The 14755-nt window shown below is 53.9% G+C and overlaps 1 protein-coding gene across 1 annotated transcript; it reads right to left on the reverse strand.

The window, feature by feature from the left end:
• Window positions 1-139: 139 nt before the first annotated feature.
• On the reverse strand, window positions 140-13995 carry LOC145340741 (rho guanine nucleotide exchange factor 3-like; the record flags this gene model as incomplete). The annotated part of the gene is made up of 8 exons (XM_080185201.1): window positions 13863-13995; window positions 12452-12503; window positions 10252-10317; window positions 5128-5190; window positions 3509-3670; window positions 3031-3093; window positions 2604-2700; window positions 140-216 (listed from the first exon to the last, which is right to left on the reverse strand). Coding segments are annotated over exons 1-8 (678 nt in total), but the record flags the coding sequence as incomplete, so codon positions are not given.
• Window positions 13996-14755: the final 760 nt, after the last annotated feature.

Consider the following 14755-nt stretch of genomic DNA (forward strand, 5'->3'; position numbering starts at 1 on the left):
GTGGGGAGGTGGGGGATCTGGGGAGTGGGGGGTGGGGGGATCGGGGGATGGGGGAGTGGGGGATCGGGGGGAGATGGGGGGTGGTGGATCTTGGTGAGATTTGGAGACAATACCATATTGAGCAGAGAGTAACACTGACCCATTCGACAAGCGTCCGGCCAACTTCACAAACCGTCCCATCACTATTCCGAACTTCCTGCAGGCGACTCAGGAGATCTGCCCAGGACAAAACTCCCAATTAAATTAAAAAATTCACAACACCACCATGTAATCAATGTTAGCACATGTCCACTCACTCTGTGTAGGTGACTATCTGTGTGTGTCTCAGTGTCAGCTCCTGTACAGTCTGTGTGTGTCTCAGTGTCAGCTCCTGTACAGTCCGTGTGTGTCTCAGTGTCAGCTCCTGTACAGTCCGTGTGTGTGTCAGTGTCAGCTCCTGTACAGTCCGTGTGTGTGTCTCAGTGTCAGCTTCTGTACAGTCCGTGTGTGTGTCTCAGTGTCAGCTTCTGTACGGTCCGTGTGTGTGTCTCAGTGTCAGCTCCTGTACGGTCCGTGTGTGTGTCAGTGTCAGCTCCTGTACGGTCCGTGTGTGTCTCAGTGTCAGCTCCTGTACGGTCCGTGTGTGTCTCAGTGTCAGCTTCTGTACAGTCCGTGTGTGTGTCTCAGTGTCAGCTTCTGTACGGTCCGTGTGTGTGTCTCAGTGTCAGCTTCTGTACGGTCCGTGTGTGTGTCTCAGTGTCAGCTCCTGTACGGTCCGTGTGTGTGTCAGTGTCAGCTCCTGTACGGTCCGTGTGTGTGTCTCAGTGTCAGCTCCTGTACAGTCCGTGTGTGTGTCAGTGTCAGCTCCTGTACGGTCCGTGTGTGTGTCTCAGTGTCAGCTTCTGTACAGTCCGTGTGTGTGTCTCAGTGTCAGCTTCTGTACGGTCCGTGTGTGTGTCTCAGTGTCAGCTCCTGTACGGTCCGTGTGTGTGTCAGTGTCAGCTCCTGTACGGTCCGTGTGTGTGTCAGTGTCAGCTCCTGTACGGTCCGTGTGTGTCTCAGTGTCAGCTCCTGTACGGTCCGTGTGTGTGTCTCAGTGTCAGCTCCTGTACGGTCCGTGTGTGTCTCAGTGTCAGCTCCTGTACGGTCCGTGTGTGTGTCTCAGTGTCAGCTCCTGTACGGTCCGTGTGTGTCTCAGTGTCAGCTCCTGTACAGTCCGTGTGTGTGTCAGTGTCAGCTCCTGTACAGTCCGTGTGTGTCAGTGTCAGCTCCTGTACAGTCCGTGTGTGTGTGTCAGTGTCAGCTCCTGTACAGTCCGTGTGTGTGTGTCAGTGTCAGCTCCTGTACAGTCCGTGTGTGTCAGTGTCAGCTCCTGTACAGTCCGTGTGTGTGTGTCAGTGTCAGCTCCTGTACAGTCCGTGTGTGTGTCAGTGTCAGCTCCTGTACAGTCCGTGTGTGTCAGTGTCAGCTCCTGTACAGTCCGTGTGTGTGTGTCAGTGTCAGCTCCTGTACAGTCCGTGTGTGTGTGTCAGTGTCAGCTCCTGTACAGTCCGTGTGTGTCAGTGTCAGCTCCTGTACAGTCCGTGTGTGTGTGTCAGTGTCAGCTCCTGTACAGTCCGTGTGTGTGTGTCAGTGTCAGCTCCTGTACGGTCTGTGTGTGTCTCAGTGTCAGCTCCTTTACGGTCAGTGTGTGTCTCAGTGTCAGCTCCTGTACAGTCCGTGTGTGTGTCTCAGTGTCAGCTCCTGTACGGTCTGTGTGTCTCAGTGTCAGCTCCTGTACAGTCCGTGTGTGTGTCTCAGTGTCAGCTCCTGTACAGTCTGTGTGTCTCAGTGTCAGCTCCTGTACAGTCCGTGTGTGTGTCTCAGTGTCAGCTCCTGTACAGTCCGTGTGTGTGTCTCAGTGTCAGCTCCTGTACAGTCCGTGTGTGTGTCTCAGTGTCAGCTCCTGTACAGTCCGTGTGTGTGTGTCAGTGTCAGCTCCTGTACGGTCTGTGTGTGTCTCAGTGTCAGCTCCTTTACGGTCAGTGTGTGTCTCAGTGTCAGCTCCTGTACAGTCCGTGTGTGTGTCTCAGTGTCAGCTCCTGTACGGTCTGTGTGTCTCAGTGTCAGCTCCTGTACAGTCCGTGTGTGTCTCAGTGTCAGCTCCTGTACAGTCCGTGTGTGTGTCTCAGTGTCAGCCCCTGTACAGTCTGTGTGTGTGTCTCAGTGTCAGCTCCTTTACGGTCAGTGTGTGTGTGTCTCAGTGTCAACTCCTGTATGGTGTGTGTGTGTGTCAGTGTCAGCTCCTGTACAGTCCGTGTGTGTGTGTGTCAGTGTCAGCTCCTGTACGGTCCGTGTGTGTGTGTCAGTGTCAGCTCCTGTACAGTCCGTGTGTGTGTGTCAGTGTCAGCTCCTGTACAGTCCGTGTGTGTGTGTCAGTGTCAGCTCCTGTACAGTCCGTGTGTGTGTGTCAGTGTCAGCTCCTGTACAGTCTGTGTGTGTCTCAGTGTCAACTCCTGTACAGTCCGTGTGTGTCTCAGTGTCTGGGTGTGTGTCTCAGTGTCTGTGTGTGTGTCTCAGTGTCTGGGTGTGTGGCAGACTGCCTGTGGAAGCCGCTCTCTCTCACACTGATGTGGTGACGGTACCTTCATGCACTGGGATCAGTGAATACAAACTCCCGAAAATCTGGGTCAGTTCTTCCTCTGTCATGATGCAGAGTTTCAGCATTGGTTCAAAATAAGCCTGGGGAGAGAAAGAGGTTGTAATGGTTTTTGTGTGTGAGATAGAGACAGAGAGAGAGTGAGAGAGAGAGAGAGAGGGAGGGAGAGAGACAGAGAGAGAGAGAGATTGGGATAGAGAGAGAGAGAGAGAATGGGATAGAGAGAGAGAGAGAGAGAATGGGATAGAGAGAGAGAGAGACTGGGATAGAGAGAGATTGGGATAGAGAGAGAGAGACTGGGATAGAGAGAGATTGGGATAGAGAGAGAGAGTGGGATAGAGAGAGAAAGACTGGGATAGAGAGAGAGAGAGTGGGATAGAGAGAGAGACTGGGATAGAGAGAGAGAGGGAGACCTTCTTGGTGATGTTGAGGTCATCAATCAGTGCCTGTTCTCCTTGTGTTAGCTCAAAGATAACCTGCAGCGAGAGAGAGAGAGATTAACACAAACCGCTCCGTGCCCCCTCCCCACTGCCCATCGCCTCCCCCCCCCGACTGACCTCTCCAATGATCACCCAGTGCCTCCGCCCCCCACACTGCCTGCCCCACTGGCCCCCACCACTGCCTCCCACAACTGACCCCCCCTCCACTGCCCCTGCCACTACTGCCCCCCCCCCCCGAACCCCCCCTACTGGCCCCCCAACTTTCCCACCGCCCTCCCCACTGACCCCAACCCCCTCACCCTCCTGTCCTTTCACCCCCCACACTGCCCCCCTTATCCCCTAACAGCTCCCTCGCCCCTTAACCCCCCCCTCCTCAGCCTCTCCCTAATTGCCCACTCGTGTCCACATCCTGCTCTGTGCTCCCCCCCCACCCCCGTTGGTAGTTCTGTACCTCTTGCCGTTTGATCTCCTTTGCAGAAAGCTCCTCGCTGACCGTGTCAAAAGTCTCACTCCACAGTTTGCTGTTGCGTGATTTCGAGGACCCCCCCGAGCTCTTGCCCCAGGACCGAGAGGGGAAATATGCCGGCCTCGATTCTGTCCGAAAACTCAGGCGCTGCATAAAAACCAAACAGGAGGCTGAGCTGAGGGGTCACTGAGAGTGTAATCGCTGCATTGTCCGGGGTCGACGTGGGGGAGGGGGGGGGTCAGGATTCGGTGCTGGGGGGGGAGGGGCTTACAGGGCGAAAAACTGCAGCAGGCGACGGTGCAGAGGGACCTCGGGGTCCTTGTGCATGAGTCGCAAAAACCCAGCTTGCAGGTGCAGCAGGTGGTCAGGAAGGCGAATGGGATGCTGGCCTTCATAGCGAGGGGGATTGAATATAAAAGTAGGGAGGTCTTGCTGCAGCTGTATAGGGCATTGGTGAGGCCGCAGCTGGAGTACTGTGTGCAGTTTTGGGCGCCGTACTTACGCAAGGATATTTTGGCCTTGGAGGGAGTGCAGAGGAGGTTTACTAGGCTGATACCGGAGTTGAGGGGATTGAGCTATGAGGAGAGGCTGAATAAACTAGGCTTGTACTCGTTAGAGTTTAGAAGAATGAGGGGAGATCTCATTGAGACGTATAAGATGATGAATGGGATGGATAGGATAGAGGTGGAGAGACTCTTCCCGCTCAGAAAGGACAGTAGGACTAGGGGGCACAGCCTCAAGATAAAGGGGAGGCGGTTTAGAACGGAGTTGAGGAGGAACTTCTTCACTCAAAGGGTGGTGAATCTCTGGAATTCTCTGCCCGTTGAAGTGGTGGAGGCTGCCTCGCTAAATATTTTTAAGTCACGGGTAGATAGGTTTCTGATAGACAAGGGATTAAGGGAGAAAGCGGGAAAGTGGAACTGAGCCACGACAGATCAGCCATGATCTTATTGAATGGCGGGGCAGGCTCGAAGGGCTAGATGGCCTACTCCTGCTCCTATTTCTTATGTTCTTATGTTAGAGGGGAAGGCGAAGGATGGGGAGGGGGAGGGAACGGGAAAGGGAGGGAGAAGGAGGAGGTAGATTATCACTCAGTGAATCAGAAACCAACTCTGTTCCCCCACCCCCTCGCCCCCACCCCCTCCACATCCTCACCCTCCCTATCTCCCCCCCACCGCCCCAACCCCTCACCCTCTCAGCTCCCCCCTCCTCCTCATCCTCCCACCCCATCACCCCCCCCACTTCACCCCCCCACTTCACCCCCCAAACACTCCAACCCCTCACCCTCTCATCCTTCCCTCTCCTCACCCCCCACCACCCTCCCCCCACCCCCCCACTCCCCCACTCCCCCACTCCCTCACCTCCCTCCCACTCCTTCACCTCCCCTACTCCCTCACCGTCACCCCCCACTGCCCACCGCCCACCCCTCGCCCTCCCCCACCCTCTCACACTCCCTCCTCACCCACCCACCCTCTCACCCACCCCATCACCCTCTCATCCCTCACCCTCCACCCCTTCCACCGTCCCCCCCCTTCCACCCCCCCACCCCCCCGCCCCACCCCCGGCCACTCTCACCCCATTTCTTGCCCCCGATTGGCAGCTACCTGAATTGATTGGCTGAACCGTTTGAGTTTGGAGACGGGTTTCACTCGTTTGTGACTGGGTTCCTGCGGAAAGAAAATCAGTTCAACCGAGAAAATAACCTGCCCTCACCATCCCTGGGTCCACCCCATCACTGTGTACACCCCGTCACCGTGTACACCCCGTCACCGTGTACACTCCATCACCGTGTACATCCCGTCACCGTGTACATCCCCTCACTGTATACACCCCCTCACTGTGTACACCCCCTCACCGTGTACACCCCCTCACCGTGTACACCCCCTCACCGTGTACACTCCGTCACCGTGTACACTCTATCACCATGTACATCCCGTCACCGTGTACACCCCCTCACTGTATACACTCCGTCACCGTGTACACCCCCTCACCGTGTACACCCCCTCACCGTGTACACCCCCTCACCGTGTACACCCCTTCACCGTGTACGCCCTCTCCCCGTGTACGCCCTCTCCCCGTGTACGCCCACTCCCCGTGTACGTCCCCTCTCCCAGTGTACGTCCCCTCTCCCAGTGTACGTCCCCTCTCCCAGTGTACGTCCCCTCTCCCAGTGTACATCCCCTCTCCCTGTGTGTACACTCCCTCCCTGTGTGCACACTCCCTCCCTGTGCGTCCACTCCCTCTCCCTGTGTATACTTCCTCTCCCTGTGTACACCCCCTCTCTGCGAGTGCACCCCCTCTCTGCGAGTGCACCCCCTCTCTGCGAGTGCACCCCCTCTCTGCGTGTGCACCCCCTCTCTGCATGTGCACCCCCTCCCTATGTGTGCACCCCCTCCCTATGTGTGCACCCCCTCCCTATGTGTGCACCCCCTCCCTATGTGTGCACCCCCTCCCTATGTGTGCACCCCCTCCCTATGTGTGCACCCCCTCCCTATGTGTGCACCCCCTCCCTATGTGTACACCCCCTCCCTATGTGTACACACCTCACCTTCCCATGTACACCCCCTCTCCATGAGTACAGCCCTGAACCCCCTCCCCTACCCCCTTACCCCTCTCCCACCCCCTCTACACCCTTGCCCAGTTCCCGTATGCCTCCACAGTCCCCATACCCTCTCCCTAGGAAGTCTCACATCTTCCTTCACAGTTAAGTGAGAGGCAGATGAAGTTTAATTTAGACAAATGCGAGGTGATGCAATTTGGTAGATTGAACCAAGGCAGGACTTACTCAGTTAATGGTGGGGCACTGGGGAGAGTTACAGAACAAAGAGATCTCAGGGTACAGGTTCATAGCTCCTTGAAAGTGGAGTCACAGGTGGACAGGATGGTGAAGAAGGCATTCGGCATGCTTGGTTTCATCGGTCAGAACATTGAATACAGGAGTTGGGACGTCTTATTGAAGTTGTACAAGACATTGGTAAGGCCACACTTGGAATACTGTGTACAGTTCTGGTCACCCTATTGTATAGATTGTTGCATAAGGTAAAATCTCACAGGACTCAGGGTGAGGTATCTAAATGGATACAAAATTGGCTTCTTGACAGAAGCCAGAGGGTGGCTGTAGAGAGTTGCTTTTCAAACTGGAGGCCTGTGACCAGCGGTGTGCCTCAGGGATCAGTGCTGGGCCCACTGTTATTTGTCATTTATGTTAATGATTTGGATGAGACTTTAGGAGGCAGGGTTAGTGAGTTATCTTGGTGGCATATTTTATAAAGTTTAAATGTTATTTATTTATTCGTTGCAAGTAAGGCTTACATTAACACTGCAATGAAGTTACTGTGTAATTCCCGCAGTCACCACACTCTGGCACCTGTTCAGGTCAATGCACCCTAACCAGCACATCTTTCAGACTGTGGAAGGAAACCAGAGGACCTGGAGGGAACCCATGCAGACATGGGAAGAATGTGCAGACTCTGCACAGTCAGTGACCCAAGCTGGGAATCGAACCCGGGTCCCTGGTGCTGTGAGGCAGCAGTGCTAACCCACTGTGCCACTGTGCTGCCCTCAGTGGACGGTAAGAAGGTTATCTAGGATTGCAACAGGATCTTGATCAGTTGGGCCAGTGGGCTGACGAGTGGCAGATGGAGTTTAAATTAGACAAATGCGAGGTGATGCATTTTGGTAAATTGAATCAGGGCAGGACTTACTCAGTTAATGGTAGGGCGTTGGAGAGAGTTACAGAACAAAGAGATCTCGGGGTACATGTTCATAGCTCCTTGAAAGTGGAGTCACAGGTGGACAGAGTGGTGAAGAAGGCATTCGGCATGCTTGGTTTCATCGGTCAGAACATTGAATTCAAGAGTTGGGACGTCTTGTTGAAGTTGTACAAGACATTGGTAAGGCCACACTTGGAATATTGTGTACAGTTCTGGTCACCCTATTATAGAAAGGATATTATTAAACTAGAAAGAGTGTGGAAAAGGTTTACTAGGATATTACTGGGACTTGATGGATTGAGTTATGAGGAGAAACTGGATAGACTGAGACTTTTTTCTCTGGAGCGTAGGAGGCTGAGGGGTGATCTTATAGAGGTCTATAAAATAATGAGGGGCACAGATCAGCTCGATAGTCAATATCTTTTCCCCCAAATGTAGGGGAGTCTAAAACTAGAGGGCATAGATTTAAGGTGAGAGGGGAGAGATACAAAAGGGTCCAGAGGGGAAATTTTTTCCCACAGAGGGTGGTGAGTGTCTGGAACGAGCTGTCAGAGGCAGTAGTAGAGGCGGGGACAATTTTATCATTTAAAAAGCATTTAGACAGTTACATGGGTGCAATGGGTGTAGAGGGATATGGGCCAAATGCGGGCAATTGGGACTGGCTTGGTGGTTAAAAAAAGGGCGGCATGGACAAGTTGGGCCGAAGGGCCTGTTTCCATGCTGTAAACCTCTGTGACTCTGTGAGAGAGTCAGAGCAGCTGCACAGACACAGTTCACCAAAGTGATCAGGAACCTGAGGTGGGGAAATCAGCAATGCCGGAGCCCTATTCCCACTGATCCGGAAAGACTGGGCTCTCTGCTAACCCCCTCTCCCCTGTCTCCCGATTCACCTGCTGGCCTGGCCCTTTAAGAGTTTGGTAACGGCTGGTTTTGGTTTTATTCAACCATTTCCTGTCACCTGATCAAATTAACATTTCACCAAATACAGTGTCACAGCGAGGAGTGCAGCACGGGGAGGGGGGGTGGGGGGGGAGAGAGAGTAGACGGAGGGAGGGAGGGGGGTGCAGGGAGTGAGGGAGGGTGTGGGGGAGTGAGAGTAGACGGAGGGAGGGAGGGGGTGGAGGGAGTGAAGGAGGGTGCGGGGGAGTGAGTAGACGGAGGGAGTGAGGGAGGGTGCGGGGGAGTGAGAGTAGACGGAGGGAGTGAGGGAGGGTGCGGGGGAGTGAGAGTAGACGGAGGGAGTGAGGGAGGGTGCGTGGGAGTGAGAGTAGACGGAGGGAGGGAGGAGGTGGGGGGCAGTGAGGGAGGGTGGAGGGGAGTGAGAGTAGACGGAGGGAGGGAGGGGGTGGAGGGAGTGAGGGAGGGTGGAGGGGAGTGAGAGTAGACGGAGGGAGGGAGGAGGTGGGGGGCAGTGAGGGAGGGTGGAGGGGAGTGAGAGTAGACGGAGGGAGGGAGGCTGGAGGGAGAGTGGAGGGAGTGAGGGAGGCAGGAGGGTGGATGGAGGAAGGGTTGGAGGGTGGAGGGAGGCAGCAGCAACTCGAGACTACACCCTCCCCTCAAAGACAGCAGACCCTACAGGAACTAAAAAAACTCACTTCACTCCCACTGAACACAATCCCAATCCCAAACCCCTTCCCGTTCACTCGCACTGTACACAATCCCAAACCCCTTCCCGTTCACTCGCACTGTACACAATCCCAAACCCCTTCCCGTTCACTCGCACTGTACACAATCCCAAACCCCTTCCCTTTCACTCCCACTGTACACAATCTGAATCCCAAATCCTTTCCTGTTCTCACAGTGCCAGGGATCTAGGTTCAATCCCAGCCTCGGGTCGCTGTCTGTGTGGAGTTTGCACATTCTCCCCATGTCTGCATGGGTTTCCTCCAGGTGCTCCGGTTTCCTCCCACAGTCCAAAGATGTACAGGTTAGGTGGATTGGCCGTGTTAAATTGCCCCTTAGTGTCAGGGGGATTCGGAGGATAAATGTGTGTTGTTCCGGGGATAGTGTGTGGGTGGGATTGTTGTCGGTGCAGACTCAATGGTGAATGACTTCCCAGATCCTAGGGTAGTGAGGGTGTGGAATGTCCTGCCTGCAGCAGTTGTGGACTCGCCAACTTTAAGGGAGTTCAAATGGTCAGTGGATAGGCATATGGATAACATTGGAATAGTTTAGGTTAGAGGGTCATTAGATTGGTTCCACTGGTTGGCGCAACATCGAGGGCCGAAGGGCCTGTACTGCGCTGTAATGTTCTATATTCTAACATCATTCAGGATAAAGTTCACACCCCAAAGATGTGCCCTTAGGCTGATTGGTGTAACAAATTGTCCCTAAATTATTCTCCCCTTAATCTGGTTTCCAATGGGGGTGCCATAAGCATAGACACAGGTCAAGGGTGGAGGAGGAGAAACACATTGTTAAGATGGTGGCGCGGGCTCATTGGGCCGAAGGGCCTGTTTCCTGTGCTGTGTTGTTCTTTGTTCTTCTGCATTGTAGGGATTCTGTGATTCTATTCTAGGAGAAGAGGCCCTTCAGCCCATCAAGTCTGCATCGACATGTTAGAAATACCTGAACTTCCACTTAATCCCATTTACCAGCACTTGACCTGTAGCCCTGAATGTGGTGATGTGCTAAAGTGCTCATCCAGGTACTTTTTAAAGGATGTGAGGCATCCCACCTCCACCAGCCCCTCAGGCAGCGCAATGCAGACCCTCACCACCCTCTGGGTAAGAAGCTTTTCCTCACATTCCCCCAAAACCTCCCCTTAAACCCTGTGTCCCCCTTGTGACTGACCCTTCAACTAAGGGGAACAGCTGCTCCTTATCCACTCTGTCCGTGTCCCTCATACTCCTGTACACCTCGATTAGATCACCCCTCAGTCTTCTCTGCTCCAACCAAAACAACCCAAACCTATCCAACCTCTCTTCATAACTGAAACACTCCATCCCAGGCAGCATCCTGGTGAATCTCCTCCGCACCCCCTCCAGTGTAAGTATTAGAGGAATTCAGAGTTACCTTCTCATCCTCAGGATCAAACTCGTTGCTAATTTCCTCAATCCCGGATTCCGGCTTGCGTTTTTTCTGGAAAAGAAACAGCCCATTGAACTTGTTTATAAAATCACCAACTTATTCCCAATCAAACAACTTCTAAATTAATAATTTAAGTACATACTTCGTCATGTAATACCCAGTGTCAGTGTACACCCCATCACTGTCGGCGTACACACACCCCGTCACTGTCAGCGTACACACACCCCGTCACTGGCAGCGTACACACACCCTGTCACTGGCAGCGTACACACACCCCATCACTGTCAGCGTACACACACCCCATCACTGTCGGCGTACACACACCCCGTCACTGTCAGCGTACACACACCCCGTCACTGTCAGCGTACACACACCCCATCACTGTCGGCGTACACACACCCCGTCACTGTCAGCGTACACACACCCCATCACTGTCAGCGTACACACACCCCGTCACTGTCAGCGTACACACACCCCGTCACTGTCAGCGTACACACACCCCATCACTGTCGGCGTACACACACCCCATCACTGTCAGCGTACACACACCCCATCACTGTCAGCGTACACACACCCCATCACTGTCGGCGTACACACACCCCGTCACTGTCAGCGTACACACACCCCGTCACTGTCAGCGTACACACACCCCGTCACTGTCGGCGTACACACACCCCGTCACTGTCAGCGTACACACACCCCATCACTGTCAGCGTACACACACCCCGTCACTGTCAGCGTACACACACCCCGTCACTGTCAGCGTACACACACCCCATCACTGTCGGCGTACACACACCCCATCACTGTCGGCGTACACACACCCCATCACTGTCAGCGTACACACACCCCGTCACTGTCGGCGTACACACACCCTGTCACTGTCGGCGTACACACACCCCGTCACTGGCAGCGTACACACACCCCATCACTGTCAGCGTACACACACCCCGTCACTGTCAGCGTACACACACCCTGTCACTGGCAGCGTACACACACCCTGTCACTGGCAGCGTACACACACCCCATCACTGTCGGCGTACACACACCCCGTCACTGTCAGCGTACACACACCCTGTCACTGGCAGCGTACACACACCCTGTCACTGGCAGCGTACACACACCCCGTCACTGTCAGCGTACACACACCCTGTCACTGTCAGCGTACACACACCCCGTCACTGTCAGCGTACACACACCCCGTCACTGGCAGCGTACACACACCCCGTCACTGGCAGCGTACACACACCCCGTCACTGGCAGCGTACACACACCCCGTCACTGGCAGCGTACACACACCCCGTCACTGGCAGCGTACACACACCCCGTCACTGGCAGCGTACACACACCCCGTCACTGTCAGCGTACACACACCCCGTCACTGTCGGCGTACACACACCACGTCACTGGCGGCGTACACACACCACGTCACTGTCGGCGTACACACTCCCCCTCACTGTCGGCGTACACACACCCCCTCACTGTCGGCGTACACACACCCCCTCACTGTCGGCGTACACACACCCCGTCACTGTCGGCGTACACACACCCCGTCACTGTCGGCGTACACACACCCCGTCACTGTCGGCGTACACACACCCCGTCACTGTCGGCGTACACACACCCCGTCACTGTCGGCGTACACACACCCCGTCACTGTCGGCGTACACACACCCCGTTACTGGCGGCGTACACACACCCCGTCACGGGCAGTGTACATACTGCCTGTTACTGTCTGTATACAGGATGTGGGAGGCAATGGCCTTGTGGTATTATCACTAGATTTTTAATCCAGAAATTCAGCTAATGTTCTGGGGGACCCGGGTTCGAATCCCACCACGGCAGATGGTGGAATTTGAATTCAATAAAAAATATCTGGAATTAGGATTCCACTGATATCCATGAAACCATTGTCGATTGTCGGAAATCTGCCGTCCTTACCCCGGTCTGGCCTACATGTGACTCCAGAGCCACAGCAATGTGGGCGACTCTCAACTGCCCTCCAAGGGGCAACTAGGGATGGGCAATAAATACCGACCCAGCCAGTGACACCCGTGTGTCATGGATGAATACAAAAAATCCATAAGGATAATTATCTATCTGTTATGTTTCTATGAATCTGTGAATTTGTCCACCTATCTCTGTCTCCTGGATTCCTGTAGCAGGATTACATTGAGTAACTCACCCCTAGGTCAGAGAGAGATCCAGATGTGTACGATCTTTCACGGGAAATATAACTGGAAACAGAAATATGGGATAAGGTTCATTAAGACATTCAGCAAACTCCCAAAGCACAGCAGAGTAAACAGTCACTCCCAATAATCTCATCCACAATTCACCCAAACAGTGACCTGAGGCTGGAATCGAACCTGGGTCCCTGGCGCTGTGTGACAGCAGTGCTAACCACTGTGCCACCCGCAGTGGGTATTAACATCTTCCTGTTCACTCCCACTGTATACAATCCCAATCCCTTCCCACTCACTCCCACTGTACACAATCCCAATCCCTTCCCACTCACTCCCACTGTACACAATCCCAAACCCCTTCCTGTTCACTCCCACTGTACACAATCCCAATCCCTTCCTGTTAACTCCCACTGTACACAATCCCAATCCCTTCCTGTTAACTCCCACTGTACATAATCCCAATCCCAAACCCCTTCCCGTTCACTCCCACTGTACACAATCCCAACCCCTTCCCATTCACTCCCACTGTACACAATCCCAACCCCTTCCCATTCACTCCCACTGTACACAATCCCAACCCCTTCCCGTTCACTCTCACTGTACACAATCCCAATGGACCCAAACCCCTTCCCACTCACTCCCACTGTATATAATCCCAATCCCAAACACCTTCCCGTTCACTCCCATTGTACACAATCCCAATGGACCCAAACCCCTTTCCATTCACTCCCACTGTACACAATCCCAATCCCTTCCTGTTCACTCCCACTGTACATAATCCCAATCCCCTTCCCGTTCACTCTCACCGTACACAATCCCAATCCCTTCCTGTTCACTCCCACTGAACACAATCCCCTTGGACCCAAAACCTCTTCCCATTCACTCCCACTGTACACAATCTTAATCAAAACCTCTTCCCGTTCACTCCCACTGTACACAATCCCAATCCCCTTCCCGTTCACTCCCAGTGTAAACCGTTGCCGAGGGTCAGTTTTCCTTGTGAAACCTCTCCGCTATGCAGAATCGATCAGTGCGCTTTACATTTCTCGGTAATATCCTCTCAGTTCCAGTGCGAACTGCTACGTCACCCAGACCTCAATCCCTATCCTGTTTTTGCAAGGCTGTGAGACCACCCCTCTCGTTAGATTCTGGTTAGCGGAGCCCGTTTCTCACCCCAGATCTCTCTTGGGAATTCCCGTTTTCTGGATGAGAATGAATGGGCACACAGTCCGTTATTTCCCTTTGAGAATCCTGGTCCTTGCACTTATCGCCTTGATAGCAATGACCCAATTTTGACTTGGGTTGGAGGAAGACGTTTTAAGATAACAAGAGTTATTCTAAGTGGTAACCGTGGTCCCGTTCCTCAGTCCCTGCCTGCTAACTGTCGCGGCATCAATGAAGTTATCTTACCAGAGATCTTGTTCTGTGTCATCGCCTTCCAATTCACTCTCTTTGATCTGAACCTCCATTCTGTTAACGTCCGTCCCTTGTTGCTTCCTCATCCACATTCTTCCAGGTCCAACTCCACCATCGCTGGGGTCAACTGATCCCTCTAGGCCCCAGGCATGCCCCCCCCCACCGATGCCCTGCCCGCAGGCCCCCCCTTGCACCTCCCCCCCCCACCCCCAGGCCGTTGGCAGCGCGGAGGGAGAGGCTCGGCGATGTCTGCCGTCGCTCCCCTCGGCGCAGCTTCACCTCAGAGTTTTGAAGAAGTTTCCATCTCCATTGGTTACCCCGACCACTTCCTGTTACAGAAAGGGACGCTGCTCAGAAACACTTCCTGCCCCAGCAGATCGCAGATAATGTTTGCACCGACGCCTCGCTGCCTTTTGAGGTCAAGTCTTTCCACAGAAGAGGCTGAGAGTTCCGGGAGTTTGGCAGCCACCGCCCCCAAGCCGGTACAGACTCTGGTCCAATATCAGACTAATGTCTCAGACACAACCCCAGATAACCCTAACATCACCTGTATCCATCGATTCCCTCCTGTGCGTAAGGAGGGTGTAATAATCTCACTGAGGGCAGCCTACCTGTCCCCAATCGGACTTTTATTTAGGTTAATACGAGGCCTTGGTGAGGCTGTGCCTGGAGTATTGTGCACAGTTTTGGTCCCCTTGTTTGAGGAGGGATGTTGTGACATTGGGGGCAGTTCAGAGGAGGTTCACTAGATTGATCCCAGAGATGTACATGGGATTTAATGGGATAGGGAGTTACAGATAGTTCTACGGACTGGTAGGTATGGATATGATCGGCACAACTTGTGGGCTGAAGGGCCTGTTTGTGCTGCAGTGTTCTATCGGGGGAGA

Source organism: Carcharhinus amblyrhynchos, unplaced genomic scaffold (genome assembly GCF_965287045.1).
Source record: "Carcharhinus amblyrhynchos unplaced genomic scaffold, sCarAmb.v2.hapA chromosome_1370, whole genome shotgun sequence".
Classification (NCBI taxonomy): Eukaryota; Metazoa; Chordata; class Chondrichthyes; order Carcharhiniformes; family Carcharhinidae; genus Carcharhinus; species Carcharhinus amblyrhynchos.